Raw genomic sequence first — 26,213 nt, 5'->3', positions numbered from 1 at the left:
ATGCATTTAATTATTTATTTTATTTAGCTGTGGTGGGTCTTTGTTGCTGCATGCAGACTTTCTCTAGTTGCAGCGAGCGCAGGCTACTCTCTAGTTGCAGTGCGCGCGCTTCTCTGCCGTGTATTCTCTTGTGGTGGAGCACAGGCCCTAGGTTCGTGGGCATCAGTAGTTGCAGCTCTCAGGTTCTAGAGCACAGGCTCAGTAATGGTGGCGCATGGGCTTAGTTGCTCTGCAGCATGTGGGATTTTCCTGGACCAGGAATTGAACCTGCATCCTTGACATTGCAAGGCAGATTCTTAACCACTGGACCACCAGGGATGCCCATCATATGCATTCTTGAGTTAAAGATGTTTGAGAGAGGAACTAAAAGAAGGCAGGGCCAAGTCAACATTTGGAATGATAAAAGTCAGGATGAAGAAATCAGCAAAAGCCACACATCCAGAGAAGAGGTGACTGGGAGAAACACCATCCTCTCAAGAGCCCTCATGGGTATTTGATGCTTTCCGGGTTCTGACACTGTGTGTCAGATACTTCCTTAAGACTTCACATGGTGAGTTCCCTGGTGGCCTAATGGTTAGAATTTGGGGCTTTCACTGCCATGGCCTGGGTTCAATCTCTGATCGTGGAACTGGAATCCCAAAAGTCAGGTGGCCAAAACAACCTCCATACGGCTCTTCTCTCACATCCTTCAGATCTCTGCTAAAACACCAGCTCCTCAGCAAAGCCTGATCTGACCAACCAGTTCCAAGCAAGCCATTACTCCATCAGTCTCTATCCATGCAACTTGTTTGATTTTCCTTCACAACAATTGAAAGTGTTAGTGGCTCAGTCGTGTCCAACTCTGCGATCCCATGGACAGAGGAGCCTGGAGGGCTACAGTCCATGGGATTCTCCAGGCAAAAATACAGGAGTAGGTTGCTGTGCCCTTCTCCCCTTCTCCAGGGGATCTTCCCAGCGGACTCTTTACCATCTGAGCCACCAGGGAAGCCCTCACCACAATCACTACCACCTGAAATCATATTACATAGCTATTTGTATATAATCTGTTTTCCACGGGAATAAGATCTTAAGGGCAGACACCACATCTTTCTTTTATCCCCAGCATCTGGAAACACGCCTAGTTCAGAGTACACTTGCCACAGAGATAAATGAATGAATGAATAAGTAAATAAGTGGATGACCTCTGGGCATCAACATTCTTCACAGAATTTCAACTCTTAGTAACATTTATTGAATGAAGCTAAAGCTGAAACTCCAGTACTTTGGCCACCTCATGCGAAGAGTTGACTCATTGGAAAAGACTCTGATGCTGGGAGGGATTGGGGGCAGGAGGAGAAGGGGACGACAGAGGATGAGATGGCTGGATGGCATCACCGACTTGATGGACATGAATCTGAGTGAACTCCGGCGGGTGCTGATGGACAGGGAGGCCTGGCATGCTGCAATTCATGGGGTCGCAAAGAGTCGGACACAACTGAGCGACTGAACTGAACTGATTGAATGAATAAATGAATCCAGGTGGCCTTAGAGAGCCGGCTGGCAGAAATAGTAGAGTAAGCCCTGGTTTGGGCTTCCCATATGGCTCAGTGGTAAAGAACCCACCCGCCAGACTCGTGTTTGATCCCTGGGTCAGAAAGATCCCCCAGAGAAGGAAATGGCAACCTACTCCAGTATTCTTGCCTGGGAAATCCCATGGACAGAGGAGCCTGGGGGGCTACTGTCCATGGGATGGCAAAGAGTCAGACATGACTGAGCATGCATGCATGCAAGCCCTAGTTTGGAAGAGGCAACTTACTCCAACCTGTTACTTCTGCCCACCCAATCCCACCTGATCCAACTTAATGCACACCAGCCCTCCCTCACTCCTAACTCAATAATGTCTATCAACCCAATGAATGGATAAACAAAATGCAGTAAATTATTATTCAACAATAAAAAGGAATGAAGTTCTGATACATGCTGCAACTTGAACTGTGAAATTATGCTAAATGAAAGAAGCCAGACACAAAGGACCACATGTTGTATGATTCCATTTATGGGAAATGTCAAGAATGGGCAAATCCATAGGGACAGGAAGATTAGTGCTTTTCTACCACTCAGAGGTTTGGAGGAGATGATGAGTGACTGCTAATGGATATGGGATTTCTGTCTGAGGTGATGAAAATGTTTCAAAATTGATTGCGGTGATGGTTGCACAAGTCTGTGAATACCCTAAAAACCATTTAATTATGTACTTTAAGTGGGTGGATTAGATGGTACGTGAATGACATCTCAATTCAAGCCGGTGGCTTGTGGGATCTTAGTTCCGCCACCAGGGACTGAACCTCAGCCACAGCAGTGAAAGCACCAAGTCCTAACCACTTAATCGCCAGGGAATTCCCAATCAATCTGTTTTTTAAAACCCTCAACCCAGGGACTTCCCTGGTGGCGCAGTGGATAAAAATGTGCCCACCAATGCAGGGGACGTAGGCGCAGTCTCTGGTCTGGGAAGATTCCACGTGCTGCGGAGCCACGAGCCCATGCACCACAGCCCGTTCTCGAGCCCATTCTCGAAGGCCTGTGAGGCCCAAATACTGAGCACACGTGCTGCAAATACAAAAGTCTGAATGCCCTAGGGCCCGACAGCCAGGACTAATGAATACCTGTGCCACAGCTACCAAAGACTGTGCGCCCCAGAGCCTTCGCTCCACAAGAGAAGCCACTGCAAGAAGGAGCCTGCACGCTGCAACTGGAGCAGCCCCTGCTCTCCAAAATGAGAGAAAACCTGCGTGCAGCAACACCCAGTACAGCCCAAAACAGATAAAAATAAAGCAGTGTGTACACGTCAAAACCAAAGTGAAAATCCTCAACCCAACATCTAATCCCCAACACAAGTCATCCCACATCCAACTCATCTTAACTGATCCCATTTTGACTCACCAAATAGGCAACCCTCCACCTCAAATTCATAATAACCCCTACTCACCTCTACTCCACTCAATCTACTTCTTAAGTCAACCCTAATTCAGCTCAATCCAGTATCCAATTTCAAACCCTTAACTCAGTCCTCTCATCATTTCAACCTCCAACTCAACGGATCCCCAGACCGACTCAACTCACTCCAAACTACCCTCCAACCCAACTCATCTTTAACCCACCTCCCCAGTGGCTCAGGGGATAAAGAATCTACCTGCAATGCAGGGGACACAGGAGGTGTGGGTTCAGTCTCTGGGTTGGGAAGATCCCCTGGAGGAGGAAATGGCAATCCACTCCAATATTCTTGCCTGGAGAATTCCATAGACAGAGGAGCCCGGTGGGCTACAGTCCATGAGGTCACAAAGAATCAGACACAATTGAGCATGCCCGTGAATCACTAAAGCTAACTCTACCAAAAGGCACAATTAATTAAGACAAGTGATGGCAAGATGCCTCGGGTAAGACAAGAGCCAGACCCTAAGAGAGCATCAGTTGACAGACACAGACAAGGAACCTCCCTGGTGGTCCAGTGGTTAAGAATCTGTCTTGCAACGCAGGGAACATGGGTTCTATCTCTGGTCTTGGAAAATTCCATATGACTCGGGGCAATTAAGCCCATGCACCGCAACTACTGAGCCCACACTCTCACACTCTAGAGCCCACAAGCTGAAACTACTGAACCCATGTGCGCTAAAGTCCATGCTCTGGAATAAGAGAAGCCACTGTGATGAGAAGCCCAGAGACCACAGCTAGAGAGTAGCCCCTGCTCACTACAACTAGAATAAGGCTGTGCACAGCAATGAAGACCCAGCACAGCCAAAACTAAAAATAAATAAATAAAAACGTAAAAAGAAAGAAAGACACAGACAGGACACAGTTCACTGATTTATTCTCAGACTTGAGATGCCAATTATGCCCTATGGCCTGGGGCAGGTGGTGGTATGGGGGAGTTAGGGCGGGGGGATGGGGATTTCTCTCATCATATCCCAGCCTTCCCTAAGGAGGAAGCAGATTAAATATACAACAGAGGGGATTCTCCCTTTTAATACAGACCCAGGTATAAATAGGGCAGCACCATTAGAATCCTGGTTTCCCCCCAACCCCACCAGTTCGGTCCCCACGCCACCTGGCATGGCAAGGTGTATTTGGGGAGGCATGGAGGGAGACAATATTCAGAGCTGGGCTGAGGCAGCAGAAAGAGTACGCAGCTCAGTCCAGGGAAGTCCCACTTCCCTCCGTAGTCTGACATCAATCCCTTCACTGCAAACCCACCTGAAAAGAAGAAATGAGCGAAGGGATCCCAGTCTGGGTTCAGGAGACATCCAGTGCTTAACTATGGAGAAGGTAGCACCAAAGGGTGTTGAGAGCACTGACTGAGGGGGTGGGAGGCGGGCGTGGGTGGGGGCATTCATCAGCTCTGAGTTAGAAGTTCATTGCTGGGGTGGGGGTGGGGGTTCAGGGGAAGGAGATGAGTGATGGGCACCGAGGGGAGAAAGAGCCAGACTACAGTTATGCCAGCCGGGGCGCAGTGCAGAGAAACGGGACCCATGGACCAGGGTAGTCCAGCCCCCAGACCCCCTGGAACGGAGAAGGAATATTGTTTGACCATGATGAGCAGACCGTTTCCTGGCTCCACGCAGTCACAGGAGACGATAAATCCGACGGCTTCAAAGCCTCAGCACCAAATGTGGCCCATCTGGGGGCTCCCTCATTGTCCCTCCAGCCCCCGAAGCTCTCAGCTGCTAAAGCAGACGGGGCCCAGTTCAAACCCAAACTTCTGGTTCGTCTGGCCAAAGTCAGCAGCTGCCACGTCCAACAAGGGCAGAAATCCCACTCGGGAGGAGCTGAACTCGAAGAGGGTCTTCGACTGTCCCTTCCGGAGCTGACACGGGAAGACACGGATGGTGGATGAGTCAGGGGGAGGGGAGTAATCACAGGCTCCCCTCCCCAATCTGGCCAGTCCCTGCCCTCTTCCTTACCCTGCAGCCATCGTAGGGGACCGTGATGGTGGCGGCTGCCGTCTGGTTGAAGGACAGCTCCTCCCCATTGGCCCCGAGGAAACGGGCAGAGCGGTTGTGGTCACCTGCAGCTTCGTCCAGCCAGGCGGCCGAGTTCTGGCAGGTGTACGTGAAGCTCTGGCGGGCCGTGGCACTCAGCAACTTCAGGAAGGTCAGCTGTACCACACTCACCGGGGCCCCATCGGCATCCACGTAGGAGAACTGGAGGTGGGACAAAGAGGAGGTGAGGGTATGTCCTTCGCCTCGACTCTTTCCAAGGTACCCGCCTCCCAGGATCTCTGTCCACTGCCGACCCGCCCCTGCTGCCATGACTTCCTCTTTGGCTGCCCCACCAGCCATCTGATCATCGCTGGTTCTCCTGCAAGCCCCTAGGCCTGTGTGGCTATTGAGCACTTGAATGGTGGCTGGTGAGACTGAGAAACTTTTCATAATTTCAGTTAAATTTTAATTTTGGGGGGGCGGCACTCATTTCTTAAGAATTGAAGTATAGTTGATTTACAATGCTGTGTTAGTTTCAGGCTTATAGCAAAGTGATTTAGTTATATGTATATATATGTATATAGATATACACACACACATATATATATACATATATTCTTTTCGATTACAGTTTACTACAAGATACTGAATATATAGTTCCCTGTACTACAGTAGGCCCTCGTTGTTTATCTATTTTATACATAGTGGTGTATAGTGTGTATATGTTAATCCCAAACCTCTAATATATCCCTTTCTCCCTTTCCCCTCTGGTAACCATAAGTGGGTTTTCTGTGTCTGTGAGTCTGTTTCTGTTTTGTAAATAAGTTTGTTTGTGTCATATTTTAGCTTCCACATGTAAGCAATATCATCCGATATTTGTCTTTTCTGACTTATGACACATAGTATGATAACCTCTGGGTCCATCTATTTAAATTATTTAATTAAAAAATGTTTAACTTCATTTAATTTATAACTAACAATTGAGCCTCAGTCCATTTATCAGAAAACTGCCGTTTGGAACAACTTGAAGATGCAAATCTACTTTTTCAACTGCAGGTTTTATGCAATCTAAGTATTTCCAAGGAAATTTAGTATCAAAATTATGATGTGCTATAAATATAAAATATGCACCAGACTCTGAAGAACTCACAGGGAAAAAGTTGAAAATGCTTCAGTAATCTTTATATTGATACGACAATATTTTGGATATATTGGGCTACATAAAATATATTATTAAGTTATCACTGGCTTGAGATAACTAGCCCAGTAACACATCTTTTTTGGCTTCCTTCTCTTCCCTGTATCATTTCACATTTCCTGATTTATGTTTTCTGGACTCACATCACAGATCAACCCCTCGCAATTGAGTCTCAAGTCTGTTTTAGGGGAACCCAAACCCATATACCACTTGACATTATATGATAGCTTTGTTTCCTTGGTTATTCTCTGTCTGTTTCCTTGGTCCCATTCCCAATAGAATATTAACTTCAGGAAGTCAGGAACTGTGTTTCCTTTGCTGCTATGTTCCCAGTGCTTAGCACACATACATATGTTACATAAACAAATCTCAAATGGACCCAAGATCTCCCCACCACTGCATAAACCTGATCCTCTTCCCATTTATTTATCTCAGAATCTCACTACACTGTTCTTCAAACCAGGAACCTAGGCATCATCTCTATCTCTTTATTTTCCTGCCTTCCATCTCATCAATTACTCATCTCATCAATTAATATTGATAGGTCCTATTGACTTGCCATCTCATCAATTAACTAGGTCCTATGGACTTGCCCTCTTAGATAACGTTCTAAGCCATTCCTCCTCCTTCATCCCCCATGCCACTAGCTCCAGCCTCTTCCCTTCCTTGCCTTTCTAAACCAACACATCAGTCTCCTTCTGGGTCTCCCAGCCTCCAGTTTCCCCACAACCACCAGCAGCAGCCCAGAGGCATTTTCCTATCATAGAGATTGAATCTCAGTCCCTCTCACTTAAACACGTTCCATGGCTCCCTACTGCCCATAGTCTTTCTCAGGAGGTGGTCTTAGCTCTCACCTACCTGCCCAGCCTCGTCTCCTACCACATTCCCCCTCACTCTCTCTAGAGCAGAGCAAGTTGCTTTTTCTTCTTTTAATTTACCAGGCTTTCTCTTGACTCTGGGACTTTGTATATGCTGTTCCATCTCTCCAGAACACCCTTCCTTGTCCTTCCAAACTTGCAAACCAGTTAATTCCTTAGACCTCAGCTGAGCTGTGACTTCCCTCAGGAAGCCTTCAGGTCCTTCCAGCACTGCCTTTAGATCAACACCATGCCCTGTGTTTCCCCCCATATCACACATCTGGTGCTGCTCCCTCCCCCCCGCCGCCCCCCCCCCCAAGCCTATAATCAGCATAAAGGCAGAGACGAGGCTATCCTGCTCATCTCGCCTCCTCCAATTCCCCATGCTGGTTTACACCAATTTTTATACCATCCCCACCCTGGCTTTGCAGGCAACTCACCTTTTTCCCTCGACGGAATGTGCTATACCAGCCACCTGGCTTTTCTTTGGACCAAGAGGCCAGTTTCACCTGGGGGACAGAGGGAAGGGTGTAACAGGTGCCCTGGGGTGGGGGGGCTGGCAATGTGTCAATTTTGCATTTACCACCCCACACTGAAAACCATGAAATTAAAAGACGCTTACTCCTTGGAAGGAAAGTTATGACCAACCTAGATAGCATATTGAAAAGCAGAGACATTACTTTGCCAACAAAGGTCCGTCTAGTCAAGGCTATAGTTTTTCCAGTAGTCATGTATGGATGTGAGAGTTGGACTGTGAAGAAAGCTGAGCGCCGAAGAATTGATGCTTTTGAACTGTGGTATTGGAGAAGGCTCTTGAGAGTCCCTTGGACTGCAAGGAGATCCAACCAGTCCATTCTGAAGGAGATCAGCCCTGGGATTTCTTTGGAGGGAATGATGCTAAAGCTGAAACTCCAGTACTTTAGCCACCTCATGCAAAGAGTTGACTCATTGGAAAAGACTCTGATGCTGGGAGGGATTGGGGGCAGGAGGAGAAGGGGACGACAGAGGATGAGATGGCTGGATGGCATCACTGACTCGATGGACTTGAGTCTGAGTGAACTCCGGGAGTTGGTGATGGACAGGGAGGGCTGGCGTGCTGCGATTCATGGGGGCGCAAAGAGTTGGACACGACTGAGCGACTGAACTGAACTGAACTGAACTGAAAGCTACTGACTGTAGGGGACTTCCACGGTGGTCCAGAGGCTAAGACTCTGCACTCCCAATGCAGAAGGCTCGGGCTCAATCCCTGGTCAGGGAACTAGATCTCACATGCTGCAACTAAGATCCAGTGCAGCTAAATGAATAAAAAGAAATCTATTGCCTATAAATATCAGGAACTCTTAGGTTATTCTCTGGCTGTGGGACTGGGCTTGGCTGGTACCCAGGACAGATCCAAGAGGCTGGGGGTTTCTGACTTCTGAGGGTGCCTCCACTGATGATTGACAAGAGCTAGTGGATAAATGCTCTGGCTCCCACTTCCCCCCAACCCCTCCGAGGTGAGGTAACTCCCAGGAGCCTGCCCTACACTGACTCCCTGAAGCCTGCTGTGGATTGGAGCCTTGGGTGTCCAATGGTGATGTTTTAACAATACACCCCTTGGGATTTCCCTGGTGGTCTAGTGGTTAAGAATCCACCTGCCAATGCAGGGGATACGGGTTCAGTCCCTGGTCTGGGAAGATGCCACATGCTGCATAGCAACAAAGCCTGTGCACCAAACTAATGGGCCTGTGGGCCACAACTGCTGAGTCTGTGCACCTACAGCCCATGCTCCTGAAAAAGAGAAGCCACTGCAATGAGAAGCCTGTGCACCACAGCAAAGAGTAGCTCCCGCTCACCACAACTAGAGAAAGCCCACACACAGCAACGAAGACCCAGTGCAGCCAAAACATAAATTAATTTAAAAAAGAAGAACATTATTACTGTGCACTTCTGCAGGCCCTGTGCTCGCTATGTGGATTACCAGCAGTAGAGATATTAACGAAAAGTGTTAGTCAAGTGACTCAGTCGTGTCCAACTCTTTGCAACCCCATGGACTGTAGCCCGCCAGGCTCCTGACTGTCCATGGAGTTCTTCAGGCAAGAATACTGGAGTGGGTAGCCATTCCCTTCTCCAGGGATCTTTGCAGGGATCTTCCCAAACCAGGGATCCAACCTGGGTCTCCTGTACTGCAGGCAGATTCTTTACCATCTCAGCCACCAGGGAAGCCCCAAGAGGTACTAACACAGCACTGCGCACAGTCAGGGTATCAGTGTCATCTGATATGTGTCCTGGTCACATGACTGCACAACTACCCTATGAGGGAGAGACTTTCTTGAGCCCCCACTTTACAGATGAAAAAACTGAGATAACAGATCTGGATTCCAACCCAAGCAGTCCAGGGTCCAGAGGCTCACTGCTCACCCACTGCTCTCTACAGCTAAGCCTGGTTCTTAGTGTCAGAGACTGGTTAGGCTCCCTGATGGAGAACCCCAGGACTTCTGGGGGACCAGATGGGACCTGGAGAAGGCGATGGCACCCCACTCCAGTACTCTTGCCTGGAAAATCCATGGACAGAGGAGCCTGGTAGGCTTCAGTCCATGGGGTCACTAAGAGTCAGACACGACTGAGCGACTTCACTTTCACTTTTTACTTTCATGCATTGGAGAAGGAAATGGCAACCCTCTCCAGTGTTCTTGCCTGGAGAATCCCAGGGACAGAGGAGGCTGGTGGGCTGCCGTCTATGGGGTCGCACAGAGTCAGACACAACTGACGTGACTTAGCAGTAGCAGCAGCAGATGGGGGGCAGTTAACCCATGGGACCTATAAGACAGCAGGTTAGGAGGCAGTGTAGATGGGTGGTTAAGGGCTGAGACAAGGGCCAGGTGGTCATGGGTAATCTTGTCCTCCATGCCTCAGTTTCCCTATCTGGGGGGTGATAGCGGAATTGTTATTTTTTTAAATGGAGACAGAGCTGACTTCCAATGTTGTGTTACTTGCAGGTGCCCAGCAAAGTGAGTCAGTTACACATATATATCTTTTTTTCTTTTCCGACTCTCTGCCCTGATGTTGGTGTTTAGTCTCTCAGTTCTGTCCAACTCTTTTGTAGCCCGATGGACTGCAGCCCACCAGGCTCCTCTGTTCATGGGATTTCCCAGGCAAGAGTACCAGAGTGGGTTGTCATTTCCTCCAGGGGATCTTCCTGACCCAAGGATCTGACTCAGATCTCCTGCTTAGCAGGTGGATTCTTTGCCACTGAACAACTAGGGAAACCCTTTCTCCCCTTATAAATTATTACAAGATATTGAGTATAGTTCCATGAGCTATACAGTAGGTTCTTGTTGGTTATCTATTTTAGGGATAATAATAAAATGACCACATCAGTGGCTGGGACTCAGTAAGTTAATGCAGCTGAGTGCTTAGGGCTGGCACATATATCCTACTATTTCAAGATTCACCACTATTATTGATTTCTTTACTATTTTTTCTTATCTGTCTTTCCCCACAGAAAATAAGCTCCATAAAACAAAACGGAGCAAAGAAGGGTTTTTTTTTTAGTTTGTTTGGTTTGTTTTAGATTCTCTGCCGTAGCCCCAGCATTTCAAGGACTTTGACATACAGAAGGTGCTCAATAGATGTCGGTTGAAGGAAAAATAAAATCCCAATCAGCTCCTGGTTGGGGGGAGGGGGTTGGGAGCGGTGAGGTATGAATGAGATATTTTCGAGTCCCTCCTTCCACCAACCCCTCCCAGCCCCCTTCGCAGGTACTCACGGTCTCAAACTTCTTGTCTGGGTAGAGGCAAGTTTCTCCTCCTGCCGTGAAGTTACAGAAAACCCTGAGCGCATCGCGCGCGCAGCCTTGATTGGGGTCAATCCAGTATTCCCCTGCCGCAGAGCCAGTGGGGAGAGGATGAGCCGGGGGCTGGATCCCACGGCTCCCCGCCCTCCGGGGGGAGGGGCGGGACCTCACCATCGGGCAGATGTGGATGGCTGCGCTGCAACTCTTTGCACACGAGGCCCGGGCGCTCAGCCGTGCCGGGAGGGTGCCGCAGCTGCTCTAACTCGAAGCTCAGCGACGCCATCGAGGCCAGCACCTCCTCCAGGCCGCCCTCCGGGATCCCCAAGCCTGGCAGGGAACGTCGGCGCCGGCGCAGCCCGTGCAGCTCCGCAGAGGGACCCTGGGCAGAGGTGGGGATGGAGGAGAGGAGGATGGCAAGAAGAAGAGACAGGGAGAGACAGGCAGAAATGAGAGATGTGGGAGGCAGAAAGACACAGGGGTGTGGGGGGAGGAAAAAGAGTAGGGAGAGATACAGACAGGAACCAAGGACATGGACAATGAGAGAGAGATAGAGACACAGGAAGGAGAGGGACAGAAAGGCTCAGAGATGGGAGGTGGAGAGAGGAAAAAGAAGAGCCAGAACCACAGTCAGACAAAAGAGAGAGACAGAGAGAGACCCGGAAGACAAAAATAAAGATAAAATAGTGAAACAACGTTTTGAGGTAGAGACAGAGAAAGTCCAGAGAGATGGACAGACAAAATCCAATCAGAGCCCCCATGGAGGTCCCCCCACCCCCTACACACAGCCCAGATCCTCCTTCAGCTTTTGAGCCACCTCCCTTCCCACCTGCAATCCCTGAACACGTGGTGTGCGCTCCGCCCACTTCTAGTCACTGAGGGACCAGGGGAGACACTTGGACAGAGCCCCATGGGGAACTTACCGGTGGACCAGGAGGACCTGGGGGGCCGGTGTCTCCACGAGGACCTTGGGATCCCTGTAGGGAGAAGTCACTTGGGTGTGAACTCTGTCTATGGAGACCCCTGCCTGCCAACACACACACACACACACACACACACACACACACACCACTGGAGGAAGGACATGCAATTTTCAGCCTCAAGCATAAAATGCAAATTTTCTTTCCATATTTGAACATCTCTGAAATCAGCATCTCAACATCTATGACAAGTCATCATTTACTTGGCAGAACTGTTTTCTTCTGTGCAGTTCATAAAACAATGGCGCATCTTACAATGGATGACATCTTAGATTTGATAAAATACAATGGTAAGTGTTGAAGAAATAGTTAAATGCCTGACTGAAAAACAAACGAATGAACCCAAAGGCATTGAGGGTTCTGGTACAGAGAAGGGGGCTGAGGAGCTGGGAGGTGAGAGCCCAAGGGAGCCGTGACTACTTACTGGGGACCCCTTTGAGCCTTTCTGTCCTGGAGGACCCTGTAGGGTAGAAATAGGGGGGCTTGGACTCCTGGCCCAACAGGGTGACCCCCCCACCCCCACAAACCCCTCATACTCACCACCACACCTTGGGGCCCAGGGTGGCCCAGAGAGCCACTGGGGCCAGGGGAACCCTGGGGAAAGGACATCAGAGTCATCACTGATGGGTTCATCCTTATGGTCCAGACACATCCCCCAGACCCCATGGACTGCAGCCTACCAGGCTCCTCCATCCATGGGATTTTCCAGGCAAGAGTACTGGAGTGGGGTGCCATTGCCTTCTCCGATCCCCCAGACAAGTCCCCTCAAAAGAAGACCCTCAACCCCAGACACAACCTTCAAGTCCCCCAGATAGAGCCCCACATTTCCTTCAGACACAATCCCTATTGTTCGAGACCCAGGCTTCCCAATCCCCCACACCCAAACAAGCCCCATTTCTGCTTTCCCATCCCCCTCGAACACAATCTTCCCTCTTGGGGCAGGATGAACACTCACCGGTTCTCCCTGGAGGCCAGGGGAGCCTTGCACTCCTGGCAACCCCTGATCCCCTTTCTCACCAGCCTCCCCAGGGGGGCCGACGAGACCAGTTAATCCAATGTGGCCCTGGAGGATATGACAGACACATGTGGGAGAAGAATGCGGGTGGGGAGTTGACAGACTGTTCCCTTCCAGCCTTGGGGTAGTGAGTTTGGGAGCAGAGGAGACCCCAATCTCCTAGCCCCCTGGCTATGGAGGGAGGTAGCTGGGGGAGAAGAATAAAATAAGAAGAGAATAAAAAGAGGCATCCTTACCTTTTCTCCCTTGGGGCCAGCATCTCCCTTCAGCCCTGGTAGGCCAGAGGGCCCCTGGAAGGAGAGTTAGGATCAGTTGAAAGAGACAATGTTAGTCACTCAGTGGTATCTGACTCTGCAACCTTATGGACTGCAGCCTGCCAGGTTCCTCTGTCCATGGGATTCTCTAGGCAAGAATACTGGAGTGGATTGCCATGCCCTCCTCCAGGAGATCTTCCCAACCCATGGACTGGACCCAGGTCTCCTGCATTGCAGGCAGATTCTTCACTGCCCTAGGGTCAGTTGTTAAGTCTCAAACAGAAAGCCTCATGTGAGTGACTGGGGGGGTGGTCAAATGGGAAATTACCTAGATTTCAAATGGAATTACCAGGGAAGTGGTCACGGGGGTGGTCAGGAGAGAGATGATGAGAGATGAATGGAGGGGTTTTTGGAGGATGGTCAAGATAAATGATCTGTAGTCAACATTGGTGTGGGTAGTCAATGTAGACTATTAAGATAGATGGTCAGTTTGGTCAGTGTAGACCATCAAGATGAGTGATCTGAAGAGACGGTTAGTATAGATGGTCAGGGTGGACCATCAGAAGGTTAGTCAGTGAGGGGTCAGTCTGCACTATCAGTACCCGAGGTCACTAGATGGTCACTGGATGGAGGCCCTGTGTGATTCTCAGTGCTGGGACCTCAGGGATGAAGGAGTCTCTTACCAGGGGACCAGGAGGGCCTAGCAGTCCAGGAGGTCCCAGGAGGCCTGGTTCACCCTAGGGCAAAATAGAACATGAGGGACCTGCACTCTGCCAGAACTCAGTGTGGCGCCCTCCCTCCCACCTCGACCAGGGTCAGCTCCTCCCAACTGTGATGACAAATTACAAGAAGTGAGCAGACAGGGAGGGCCTGATCCCACCCCCCAACCCCATCCCTATTCCCAGTCCACTCACCACAGGTCCAGGGATCCCACGAAGACCCTCAGGTCCAACACGTCCAGGGGGCCCTAGAGCCCCCACAGGGCCTGTCCTCCCTGGGGGTCCATCGGGACCTGGTTCCCCCTGAAAAGGAGCAACGTGGAAGGGAGGAGGCAGAGAGAATCAGGGGGAGCCTGCCTCCTGACCCTCTAGCCAAGAACCATCAGGGAGTGGGGAGAAATTGGGGCAACTGTGGTGGTCACAGGTCCCTCCCCATTCTGCTGGCCCAACTGTTGACCAACGGGTCAGGACAAGGACCACTCCCTGGGACTTCCCTGATGGTCCAGTGGTTAAGAATCCACCTGCCAATGCAGGACTGCTGCTGCTGCTAAGTCGCTTCAGTCGTGTCTGACTCTGTGCATCCCCATAGATGGAGCCCACCAGGCTCCCCCGTCCCTGGGATTCTCCAGGCAAGAACACAGGAGTAGGTTGCCACTTCCTTCTCCAATGAATGAAAGTGAAAAGTGAAGTCGCTCAGCCGTGTCCGACTCTTAGCGACCCCATGGACTGCAGCCTACCAGGCTCCTCCATCCATGGGATTTTCCAGGCCAGAGTGCTGGAGAGGGTTGCCATTGCCTTCTCCACCAATGCAAGGGACATGGGTTTGATCCCTGCTCTGGGAAGATCCCACATGCTGCAGGGCAGCTAAGCCCGAGCACCACAGCTAGAGGGTAGCCCCCACTTGCTGCAACTTAGAGAAAGCCCACACACAGCAATGAAGACCCAATGCAGCCAAAAATAAAAGGAACTCACCTTGGCACCTTTCTCTCCTTCTCTGCCTTCTCGACCCATGCGACCAGAAGGACCCTGAGGGGTGAGTAGAAAGTGTAAGTAAAGAGCTGTGAGCTGAGTAGGGGGTTGTGATGGTGAGTGGAGGGCTTGTAGGGATGAGTGGGGGCCTCTAGGTATGAGGGGAGCTTGTGGAGGTAAGGGGGGCCTAGGAGAGTGAGTGGAACCAAGTTAGAGCCAGGGGGTGGGGTGGCATCACTCACCCTTTTACCAGGAGGCCCAGGGGCACCAGGCTCCCCAGAAGCGCCAGGAGGACCCTATGGAGATTGTAACCAGCATGGGAGTCAAGGATGACAGTTTCAGGATGCCTTCGCTGGGAAGACAGCCTTCCCCAAACATCACCCCAGCACCAGCCATCCCTCCATCCCCCCCTGCCTCCTCCTCACATTCATGGTACAAAGCAGATGCATCTCTGGGGGCCCTGGGGACCTCACTAACCCATTCTCCTGGCACGACACCCCTCTTTAGGCACCACCTCCTCTGTTCCCCTACTCACCGGTCCCCCCACATCTCCAGGGTTTCCCTTCTCCCCTGGGGGGCCACCTTGACCCTGTGGTAGAGGAGATGAAGTTGGGAGGGGTCGTGAGGGCACAGCAGAATGTTGGGGGTGATGCTTGGAGGTTTTGCTTCATTGACCTCGCTCAGGTTTGTGATGAGATTGGGGACAGAGTAGGGATATGCTGGGCTTTGGAGAAAGAGGGGGGTAACACTCACCGAAACTCCAGGGTCTCCGGGGGGGCCTAGATCTCCTGGGAGGCCTGCGGGGCCCTGGGACACAGAATGATGAAAAATCATCTCTCTGAGTGAGGGAGCATTCATCCATCCATTCATTTATTCATTCATCCAGCTGTCCTCAGACACAGTTCTGGTTGCTGGGGATGCATTGGTAAAGAAAACACAAAACCCCAGCCCTGCTAGAAGGAACATTCTGGTGTTTAATGGGAGCTAAAAATGTTCCATGAATCATTTCACTGCATCCTCCCAGCTAGGGATTCACAGATAAAAATCAGAGAGGGGACCTGGTAAGGGGTGGGGTGCTGAAATTCAAATCAAGGTCCCTCAGACTCTGAAGCTCCTCACCACCCTCCCTCTCCACCCGGAGCCCCATCACCATGGCAGGAGGGGCTCAACCTCTACCCTGATGGCAAATCCCAATCAGCCAACCCTGATCCCTCAGCAGTTTCAACTTTGACCTTTCCAGCACTGTTAGAATGACTCTGTGGAAGCAAGTTTCCCCTGCTGCCATGACCAGTTACCACTGTATGTTTACACTGATTCATTCTTTCATTCAATCATTCATTCATTAGGCCACGTTCTAGGTTGCTTGTGGAATCAGCACACTGATCAGCACACAGGACCCCTGGCTGGAATTTGGGGAGCAGGTTCGAGTTGACACATGTGCCCCTCCCCAGGTCATGGCCTCCATGTGCCCCAGGACTCACCACATTCCCCTTTGCTCCATCCTCTCCAGGGGGTCCTTTCTTGCCTGGGGGTCCAGCAGCCCCAGATGGGCCTGTATCCCCCTTTTCACCAACTTCTCCCCTGGGGCCCTTGGCAGAAACAGAGGTCAGAGGTCAGAGTAGCCTCGACTCTCCAGGGGTCAAGGATAGCATACCTGAACTCAGGAATCTGCATGGCTTGGGACTTTCCTGGGGTTAGGGGTCAAAGTAGCCTAGACTGCCCAAGGGTCAGAGGAATCTAGGATTTACCAGAGTCAGGGGTCAGGGTGATCCAGTTGACCAGAGGTCATGGGCAAGTTTGGGCTAGCCCATGTGCCACTCTGGGGTGAATCAGAAAAGGGATCCCAGGACCTTCCTAGTGGTCCAGTAGTTAAGAATCTGCCTTGCAATGCAGAGAACACAAGTTCAATCCCTGGTCGGGGAACTAAGATCCCACATGCTGTGGAGCAACTAAGCCCACATGCCATAACTACTGAACTCTCGTGATACAACTAGAGCGTCTGTGCACCCCAAGGGAAGATCCCACACGGCCCACCTAACACTGGACACAGCCGAACAAATGAACGTCAATATTTTTAAAAGGGAGAAAGAAGGATCCCCTCTGGGCAGCTCATCCTCAAGCCAGGGCTTGTGCTTTAGATCTGAGCCCCACCTGCCCCCTCAGCCACACACCCTTGCACAGTACACAACCTAGAGAACTTGATGTAACAACCTTGACACCTTTCAGGTCTCTGTCATCAAGATAACTGGGGATGCCCAGAGGTCTGGGTCCATGAGTGACCTAGGGCTGCCCAGAGGTCATGGGGGCCCAAGATGCCCAAGGGTCGGGGATTCCCTGAGATGGGTACAGGGGCCCAGAAGAAAGTCACTCACTGGGGTGCCTGGGGTCCCTGGGGGTCCTGGGTCTCCAGGCTCTCCTGGCTCACCCTAAGGGAGGCAAAGTGAAAGTGAAGAGGGGTCCCCTCCTGGCAGCCAGAACTGCCACTACCACCTCCCCCCCACGCAACCAGGCAGGACTGGTTGAGCCTCCCCAACCCTGGGCAGCCCCTTGTTCTCTCTCTCACCTTCTCACCCACAGCGCCGGGCTGACCAACTCCCCCAGGCAACCCTGGAGGGCCCTGGAGAGACAACGAGGGGTACAGGTGGGATGGAGGGATTCCAACAGCCCCTTCTTGGGAAAGTGATGTCCTGAGGCCTCCTGAGGCCCTCCCCCCAAGTCCTTACCTCTGATCCGCTGGGGCCCTGGGGGCCCCGAGGGCCTGGAGCTCCATGGGGACCCTATGGGAGAGTCAGAATAGCATCCAGTGACCTCACAGCCCCTCAAAAAGCTCCAAGCAAGAGGAGAAGGGAGCAGCAGAGGATGAGATGGTTGGATGGTATCACTGACTCAATGGACATGAATTTGAGCAAACTCGGGGAGACAGTGAAGGACAGGGAAGCCTGGCGTTCGGCAGTCCATAGGGGTCACAAAGAGCCCAACACCACTGAGTGGCTGAACAACAAACCACAACCACCACCCTTGATACTGGTGACCCGCATGATCCTTAAAACAATGTGCCCCATGACCCCCCAAACCGATCTGATGGCCAACCCTGCCCTACCACCCCTCCCATTCCCCCATAGTTCATACCATGGACCCTACATCTCCAACTTCTCCCTTTTCTCCAGCAGGGCCTGGCATTCCCTGTGGAGCAAAGAAGCAAAATTGGGGCACAAAGTGGGGAGGACCAGAGGCCATACCCTCAAACTCAGACACCCACCTGTAGGCCAGGAGGACCAATCAAGCCAGGGAAGCCTCTCACTCCATCATCTCCTTTCTGCCCAAAGAGGCCTGGGGGTCCCCGGCGTCCCTGAGCCCCGTCTGCTCCCTAGAAGGACAGGGCAGGACACAGTTAGAGTCTGTTGTCAAGGGTTGGGGTTAGGTTCAAGGTCAAAATCAGGATGGAAGTTCAAGGTTGGGATGAAGTTTGGGGAGGGTCAGGGTTGGGTCTGAAGCTAGGGGTGCAGGTTAAGGGTCAGGGGGTTTAGGAATGAAATCCAGGACTGAGTCAAAGTTTTGAGATGAGACTTGGTGGAGAGTCAGGGTCAAGCTGAGGTCAATTAAGGTCCAAGTGGGGTTGCAAGGTAGGGTTGGGCTTGAGCTCAGGTCCGAGGTAAATTCAGAACTGGAGCTCAGGTTTGGGGTCAGTATTGGAGGGTGGGTCTGGACTGAGGTCAAGGATAGGACTGGGTCAGGTTCAGCTAATGTTGGATGTGAAGATAAGGTCTGAGTTGGGATTGAGGTTAAGGTCACAATTAAAATTAGGGTGTTAAAATTAGGGCTGTGATGGAGTTTGAGGGTTGAGGTCAAGACTGAGTCAAATTCTGGGGTGAGTTTGAATTGAGCATTGACACGAAGGGGTAGGGGTTAGGGTTGAACTGGGGCCTGAGTCACAGTGGAGAACACTGTCCCTTCCCATAAGGGATCCAGAGGAGGACCACAAAGCTGGGAGTACTCACCGGAGAGCCTGGGTGTCCCACCAGACCCCGTATCCCTGTTGGTCCAGGCGGGCCCTGGAGGCGGGAACAGAGTCAAGAAACCCTTGGGTTTAAGATTAAGGTTGCAGGTGGGGACCTTCCCTGGTGGTCCAGTGACTAAGACTCTGCACTCCCAAGGGGGTCAGGATTCGATCCCTGGTTCAGAAACTGGATCCCATGGGCCACAACGAAGATTAAAGATCCCATAAGCAGCAACTAAGACCCAGTGTAGCCAAATAAATAAATTTTTTTTTAAAAAATTGAAAAAAGATGAAGGGGGACACTAGCGACATCAATCACGGCACCCCTGTCCACTCCCCACTCCACTAGAAAACTGCGCTTCTCTCCCCACAGCCCTGTCTTCCTCGCCACCAACTCATGGGACCAGACACAGCATCTCTCATAAGCTTGGCCCATCAGAACGTTGGCCCCAAAGTCCCATCAAATTCCCAGGACTGAGCTGGCTTCCGGGTGATGGGTGCTGAGACTGAATTCCTGGAGGGAAGTTGGGAACGCAGTTGGCCCCTTTATTCTGGGTAGCTTAAGTGACTTCTGTTACTTGCAAGTGTCAAGATGGGGCTCAAGAAGGCAGGAAACCCCGTGACCCACCCCCTTGCCCATCCTCTCAATATCCCTTTTACCCTCTCCAAAGACCAGCTCCCTCTCTGGGGTGCCCCACTCACCGCATCTCCCTTGTCTCCTTTGCTGCCTTTGTGACCAGGGGCACCCACTTCTCCCTGCAAAGGAAACACAGGATGAGCAAAGACCCAGCCTCCCTCTTCCCCTCTCCTCCCCCAGCCCCTCCCTCTGCAACAACTCTCTCTCACCTTGTCCCCTTCCTCGCCAGAAGGCCCTGCAGCCCCAGGGGGTCCAGGAAGGCCCAGGGGCCCGGGGATCCCATCTTTACCAGTGGGGCCAGGGGCGCCACGTTCACCCTGTTAGGGGGAGTAGAAAGAGTCAGGGCAGAAATACAGTCTTGGTATGCAGAGGGCTGGTTCTTGGGGATGAATGGAGGGTGCAGGAACTTACCGGGGAACCCTTCTCGCCTGCGGGGCCCACGGGGCCTTGGCTTCCACTTTGACCAGGAAGCCCAATGCCCCCTGCTGGGCCTACAGGACCACGCTCCCCAGGGGATCCCTGAAAACGGGGGGGAGGGTCAGGAATGATAGCAATAACAGTAGATCTCATTTATTGGAGGGTTTGCAAGCAGCCTGAGTTAGGTGGTTACCACCAATCCAGGCCGTTCCCCACACAGCAGCCAGGGGGCGCTGTGAACATCCAAGTCAGAGCACGTGACTTCCTCTCCCTCCAAGGCTTCCACCTCACTTGGAGCGAAAAAGCTCTCCTGGCAGCTCCTGAGGCCCTGCGCGACCTGCCCCTATCTCCTCCCTGCCGTCACCTGCTCCCACTCACTTCCCTCCAGCCGCACGGCCCCCCTCACTGCTTCCTCCAGCCTCAGGACTTTGCACGTGCTGTTCCCTCTGCCTGGCACCCACTCTTCTAGCCAACCACATGGCTTTTTCCTCAGGTCTCAGCTCACATGTCATCTTCTCAGGAGACTCTCCCTAGTCAGCTTTTTAATTTATTTTTTGGTGCCTCAGGGTGGCATGTGGGATCTTAGTTCCCCCACAAGCGCCCCCTGTATTGCAGGCACGGAGCCTTCACCGCTGCACCTCCAGGAAAGTGCCCTGGCCAGACTATTTAAGGGCTCTCCCCTGCTCCCCACTAGCCTGTGTTATTTGGCTTTGTGGCATTCACCGCCGCTGATCCATTATCTCCTTGACTAGACAGTAGTAAGCTCCAGAAGAAAAGAGGTTTTTAAAGGGGCTCATGTCCAACTTCCCTGAGGTCCAGTGGTTAAGACTTTGCCCTTCCAATTCAGAGGGCACAGGTTTGATTCCTGGTCAGGGAACTAGGGCCCACATTTAAACGGTAAGGTCTGGGATGCAAGTAAGTATGCGTTGGACACATCATCTCATTGAGGTTTACAACCTAGAGACAGGACTATCTTACAGACAAACCAACTGAGGCTGGTGGAATGATAGACTGCCTGGCCAGTGAGTGGCAGAGAGGAGTGTGACTCAAGCCTGTTTGGCTCCCAAAATAGCTGAACATGATCATGACCATACCCAGCTTCCCAGATATTTTGAGACCCCTCCACCCTGCCCACCCCCCATAGCAGATGGATTTACACTTACGTTGGCACCGACAGGACCTGGGGGGCCCTTGTCACCCTTTAAACCAGTCGGTCCCTGAGGAGGAGATGATTCATAGTCAAGAGACCCCCAAAGGTAATTCACTGGTAGTCCAGTGGTCAGGACTCTGCTCTCATTGCTGAGAGTCTGGGCTCAATCCCTGGTCAGGAAACTAAGATTCACAAGCCCCCATGACTTGCTTCCCCAGAAAGAGAGACCCCCCCTCCCGAAAGTACTCCCAGGTCCTATGTTTACTCTGGGGGGCTCAGAGTTCCCACCCGCTTCCTGGCACTGAGATTCAGGGATCCATCCCTCCTCCTCCATGGTCAGGAGGCTATAGCCATATCCCTCCTAAGCCCCCCTTTCTTTCTCCACTTCACAGCCCAGCCAGGCACATGCAAACCATACTTACTGGTTCCCCGGGGGCTCCATGAGGACCAGGGAAACCTCTGGGTCCAGGTGGCCCTTCCTTCCCAAGGGGTCCCAGTGGTCCCACGTCCCCCTGCAGGAGTCCAGGGGAGGGAAGTCAGACTGTGGAGGAGGGGGTGTCTCCCCTCAATCTGTGAGTCTGGGTCCCCTCCCCCACAGGGTTGATGCTGAGCCTGGAGATGACAGTAAGGCCATTCCAGGATCTTTGAGGTCACTCAACTGAGATGTCCCATAGGGTGGTGGTCTCACCTTGGCCCCCTCTCTGCCTTCCAGGCCCGGAAGACCTTGTTCACCTGGAGGTCCAGGGGGCCCTGGGGGCCCCCTCTCACCCAGAGGCCCTGCTTCTCCTGTCTTTCCCTGGAGAAGAAGAAGGCTCATCTTGAATGGAGGTGGCCTGGGGTAGTGGTTCTGTCTGGGATCACCATCTCCCCTCCCCCCAAATATCCCCAAACTGGTGCAAAACTGGGGAGACCTGTGGGGGCCACTCTGACCTGAGGACCCACGACACCAGCCGGTCCAGGTGGGCCTGTCTGACCTTGGAAACCCTGAGGAGAAACATTGAAAGAAGGTGTCATGGGACTTCCACGGTGCTGCAGTGGTTAAGACTGAGCATCCACTGCACGGGGTGCAGGCTCCATTCCTGGTAAGGGAACTAAGATCCCACATGCCACAAGATGTGGCCAAAAGAAAGTTTTTTTTAATAAAATATAAATGAAAAAAATATCATGGAGTGGAAGAAATGAAGAGCCCAATGGGGTCAGGGGTCAGGGGTCAGAGGTCAAAGGGTTGCTCACCAATTCTCCTCTCTGTCCAGGGTGTCCAGGTAGCCCATCTTTCCCCTGGGGACCCTGACGGACAAAGCATGAGAGAGTTGAAGCACAATAAGGAGTTTCCCCTCTGCCTGGCTCCCGCTCCCCCCAGCAGGATATGCTGACTTACAGGGGGACCCTTTGGTCCAGAGAACCCAGGAGGACCTTGCAGGCCTGGGAGGCCCTGAAACGGAAGCAGAAATCATTAGAGCATCCTCTCTGCTTTCCTCCCCCTCCCTCTGAGTCCCACCTAATGACAACAAGCATTTTGGGTGCTTCCTGCAGGCCAGGCATGGGGTCAAGCATTCTGCCTGCAGGAAGTCATTTCATTTGCCACTGCAGCCCTTTGGGAGGGGAACTGTGGTTATTCTCATTTGGTAGAGGGAGAAACCAAGGCACAGAGAGGTTAGGTGACTCAACCAAGGTCACAGAGCAGGTGAGCAGCATAGTTAAGACTTGAACTCACAGCTCTCAGATATCAGAGGCTCTTTCTGCATTCTGCATTATAATGTCTCCCTACCTTCTGGGCTTGTCTCCCACCCAGAATCACACACACACACACAAACACACACTCACTCACTCACTCACCTTTTCTCCAGGGAACCCAGGGGCTCCATCCTGGCCCACATCACCCTAGGATAGAATGAATTAGACTCAGGCTGCAGAACAAACTCAACAGGGATGTATTGGGAGGGACTTGGTGGGCCTGAACCAGAAGGCTTGCATGGGGGTGCCTAGCCACCCGTCCTCTCCATACCTTAGGGCCCGGCTGCCCTGTGGCACCTGGTTGCCCTCTCTCTCCACGGGCACCCTGAAGAGAAAAGAAGCAAAGATTAGAAGGGAGAGGGTAGGGGGGCCCAGGAAGTGAGGCCAAGTCCTTAGGGTCCCTTCCCTCTGTGACCACCTAAGGACCACCAACATGCCCCAAACTCTCTTCCCACCCACCTCTCCCCTCGTAGCCCATCTTTCTGGCCCTGTCCCCATTTTCTTACTGGTGGTCCCCGCTCTCCTTCCAGGCCTGGCTGCCCGGCCTTCCCCTGGAATATAAATTGGGGTGAGGGGGAAGAAGAAGGTGATGATGGTGCAAAGACAGGACAGAAACACACAAATACACCCAGTCAGAGACCTGGAAAGATGTCTGTCTCACATTCACTCACAAGCCTTTCACTCACTCATATACATAAACACAACTTACACATCCAACTATGAACAGATGACACACACCCAGTTATATTATGATTGCACCTACAGGGTCCACACCTAGAAGCATGCTCACTCACACAGACACCTGTTAATTATCACAGCTGCATGGTGTGCATAGAGGATTGTGTACCACCATGGCATGCAAGGGGTAACCACAGCTTCGAGATGATACATGGAGCTTGTCGTGTAATATGTTCTTTGCCCATGTGTCTACCCAATGTAGTAAACACATATGTACGTGGGCTCATGTGAGGACACGGTCTTGATAAACACAGTAGTATACACGCTGGGTGCATATACACAATATCCATTTACATAGCTGCAGTGCACACATAGCCAAACCATGCATGCAAGTGTACACAACCCCTCAGGTGCACAGAAACACATACACCTATGTGTGTTTCCCTATTCTTTCGTACACATCAACATGCCCTCTCATGCATTTATGCCCACAGTCACACAACAATCATGTAGCTGGTGCCCTTGTTCACCCAGTCACAAGCCCCGAGGCTGCAGCATCCAGGCCCCATCTGATTTGCACTGAAGGGCATGTAGAATGCACATGGACACATGGACACACGTGCTGTAGTGCCAGGTGGGATCACTTACATGTGCCCTGCATTGCCTGTGGCAATGTGTGTGCACACAAGTGCTTCCAGGCATAGACACGCCTGCCTAAGGTCCCACCTGCTGTCACGCACAGCCACACACACTCCTCCTCTCCTGCAAGCCCTTCCCCTCCCCCCTGACCCCTAGATCATGACTCACCCGCTTCCCTTTTTCTCCTAATGGTCCCAGGGGTCCCGGAAAGCCAATAGATCCCTGAATCAAGAGAACGAGAGAGAAGAAATGGAGATGAGGAATGGGTGGTGGGCAATGTTAGCCCTCCATTTGGCCATCCCATCGTTTCAGGCATTTCCAGGCCACTGATTCCAGAGGCTTCTTTGGTCCCTCCAGCCCCTGCCTCCTCCAAGACAGCCCTCAGGCATCCTCGCCTCTCTCCTCTTGCTCTCTCCTTTCCAGCCACACTGGCCTCTTTAATGCTACTCACATACCAGTACATTCCTGCCTCAGGGCCTTTGCACTGTCTGCCTTTGCCTGAAATTCTCTTCTCTCAGATCCCCTCCTCATCTAGATCCCATTCAGATGTCACCTCCTTCCAGAAGCCTCCCACCACCATCTTGACCACCTCATCCTCAAATCACGCACTAACACATTTTCCTATTTTGTTTCCCCTGTAATATTTGTCTTGAAATGACCTTGCTTATCTGCTTACTTGTTCAATGACTGGGACATAATGCTCTGGTCCTAATCCCCACTGCCTGGCATATTAACTGACTCCAGTAGTTGCTCTCCTGCCCATCTTGGAGGCATCCTCCCTTGACCTGGGGGGAAGACACCATAGGCTCCAATATCCCCTCTCACCCCTCACTGTGTTTTGAATCCTAGATCCATCACTGGACTAGCTGTGTGGCCCTAGACAAATGGCTGAAGCTCTCTGAGCACCAGTCTCCTTGTTTGTAGCCTGGGATGATATGAACAAAACCTCCTTCACAAGGTTCTGGTTAGGATAGATGGGATATGTGTAGAAAGTGTCTTGTTTAGTTTTATTTTTGTTACAAAGTACTTGGTACATAGTATGAATTCAAGGAATGTTAATTGTCCTTTTATTCACGCAATTACTAACTGCTATGGGTTGAATGTTTGTGTCTTCTAAAAATTCATATGTTGAATCCTCAATCCCTAGTGTGATAATATTTGAAGGTGGGGCCTTTGGGAACTAAGTAGGTCATGAGGGTAGGGGCTTCGTATATAGGATTAGTGTCCTTATAAGAAGAGACTACACATACTGAGTGAAGGAAGTCAGACAAAGAAGGAGAAATATCGTATGACATCCCTTATGTATGGAATCTGAAAAGAAATGATACAAATATACTTACTTGCAAAACAGAAAGAGACTCACAGAATTAGAGAACCAACCATTGCTGCCAGGGGAAGGATGGGGGAAGGGATAGTTAGGGACTCTGGGATGGACATGTACACTCTGCTATATTTAAAATGGATAACCAACAAGGACCTACTGTAGAGCACATGGAACTCTGCTCAATGTTATGTGGCAGCCTGGATGGGAGGGGAGTTTGGGGAGAATGGATGCATGCATATGTATGACTGAGTCCCTTCATGGTTTACCTGAAACTATCACAACATTGTTAACTGGCTATATCCCAATACAAAATTAAAAGTTTTTTTGTTTTTTTGTTTTTTTTTAAGAAAGGAGACTATATCTCTCTCGGTCTGTGTCTCTCTCTGGCTCCTCCCTCTCTCCTTTGTTGTTCCAGGGACTGTAGCATGCCAGGCTTCCCTGTCCTTCACTATCTCTCAGAATTTGCTGATTTGTGTCCATGGAGTCGATGATGCCATCTAACCATCTCATCCTCTGCTGCCCCCTTCTCCTTCTGCCTTCAATATTTCCCAGCATCAGGGCCTTTTCCTCCCCTATGTGAGGACAAAGACAGAAAATGTTCATCTACAAATCAGGAAGAAAGCCTTCACAGAATCCAACCATGCTGGCGCTCTGATCTCAGACTTTTGGCCTCCAAAACAAATTTCTATGTTTAAAACATCCAGTCCAAGGCATTTTTATTCTAGCAACCCAAAACTGACTTCAACTTAACTAATACATCAGGCCTCCGGTAATGTGTTCAGTGCCTGATGCCCAAGGCACACTGCTCAGTCTTGGCTATGAGCCTTTGAATTTCTTTGAACTCCCAGGAATTCCTGCTCCAACAGGCTGAGTTCTGCTCCGAATTTTGGTGCCTTGAGTTAATTCCCAAACCTGTTTATA

The 26,213-nt window shown here is 51.3% G+C and overlaps 1 protein-coding gene across 1 annotated transcript in view; it reads right to left on the bottom strand.

Moving 5' to 3' along the window:
- Window positions 1-3,827: 3,827 nt before the first annotated feature.
- Window positions 3,828-26,213, bottom strand: part of COL5A3 (collagen type V alpha 3 chain) — a 45,532-nt gene continuing 23,146 nt past the window's right edge. The window contains exons 32-67 of the mRNA XM_040240760.1: window positions 24,137-24,190; window positions 23,158-23,202; window positions 22,923-22,976; window positions 22,754-22,798; window positions 22,296-22,349; window positions 22,151-22,204; window positions 21,848-21,901; window positions 21,606-21,713; window positions 21,340-21,429; window positions 20,931-20,984; window positions 19,762-19,869; window positions 19,560-19,667; window positions 19,416-19,469; window positions 18,715-18,768; window positions 17,976-18,083; window positions 17,846-17,899; window positions 17,440-17,493; window positions 17,280-17,333; window positions 17,089-17,142; window positions 16,198-16,305; window positions 15,470-15,523; window positions 15,252-15,305; window positions 14,959-15,012; window positions 14,720-14,773; window positions 13,943-14,050; window positions 13,712-13,765; window positions 13,011-13,064; window positions 12,715-12,822; window positions 12,300-12,353; window positions 12,184-12,219; window positions 11,703-11,756; window positions 10,954-11,161; window positions 10,756-10,868; window positions 7,448-7,516; window positions 4,935-5,174; window positions 3,828-4,837 (exon numbers count right to left, since the gene is read on the bottom strand). Of these exons, the coding sequence (XP_040096694.1) occupies window positions 4,691-4,837; window positions 4,935-5,174; window positions 7,448-7,516; window positions 10,756-10,868; window positions 10,954-11,161; window positions 11,703-11,756; window positions 12,184-12,219; window positions 12,300-12,353; window positions 12,715-12,822; window positions 13,011-13,064; window positions 13,712-13,765; window positions 13,943-14,050; window positions 14,720-14,773; window positions 14,959-15,012; window positions 15,252-15,305; window positions 15,470-15,523; window positions 16,198-16,305; window positions 17,089-17,142; window positions 17,280-17,333; window positions 17,440-17,493; window positions 17,846-17,899; window positions 17,976-18,083; window positions 18,715-18,768; window positions 19,416-19,469; window positions 19,560-19,667; window positions 19,762-19,869; window positions 20,931-20,984; window positions 21,340-21,429; window positions 21,606-21,713; window positions 21,848-21,901; window positions 22,151-22,204; window positions 22,296-22,349; window positions 22,754-22,798; window positions 22,923-22,976; window positions 23,158-23,202; window positions 24,137-24,190 (2,829 nt within the window). The 3' untranslated portion in view covers window positions 3,828-4,690. The remainder of the gene's footprint in view (window positions 4,838-4,934; window positions 5,175-7,447; window positions 7,517-10,755; window positions 10,869-10,953; window positions 11,162-11,702; window positions 11,757-12,183; window positions 12,220-12,299; window positions 12,354-12,714; window positions 12,823-13,010; window positions 13,065-13,711; window positions 13,766-13,942; window positions 14,051-14,719; window positions 14,774-14,958; window positions 15,013-15,251; window positions 15,306-15,469; window positions 15,524-16,197; window positions 16,306-17,088; window positions 17,143-17,279; window positions 17,334-17,439; window positions 17,494-17,845; window positions 17,900-17,975; window positions 18,084-18,714; window positions 18,769-19,415; window positions 19,470-19,559; window positions 19,668-19,761; window positions 19,870-20,930; window positions 20,985-21,339; window positions 21,430-21,605; window positions 21,714-21,847; window positions 21,902-22,150; window positions 22,205-22,295; window positions 22,350-22,753; window positions 22,799-22,922; window positions 22,977-23,157; window positions 23,203-24,136; window positions 24,191-26,213) is intronic.

The sequence above is a fragment of the Oryx dammah genome, unplaced genomic scaffold (genome assembly GCF_014754425.2).
Source record: "Oryx dammah isolate SB20612 unplaced genomic scaffold, SCBI_Odam_1.1 HiC_scaffold_5, whole genome shotgun sequence".
Lineage (NCBI taxonomy): Eukaryota > Metazoa > Chordata > Mammalia > Artiodactyla > Bovidae > Oryx > Oryx dammah.
This window is presented reverse-complemented; position numbering and strand designations above follow the sequence as displayed.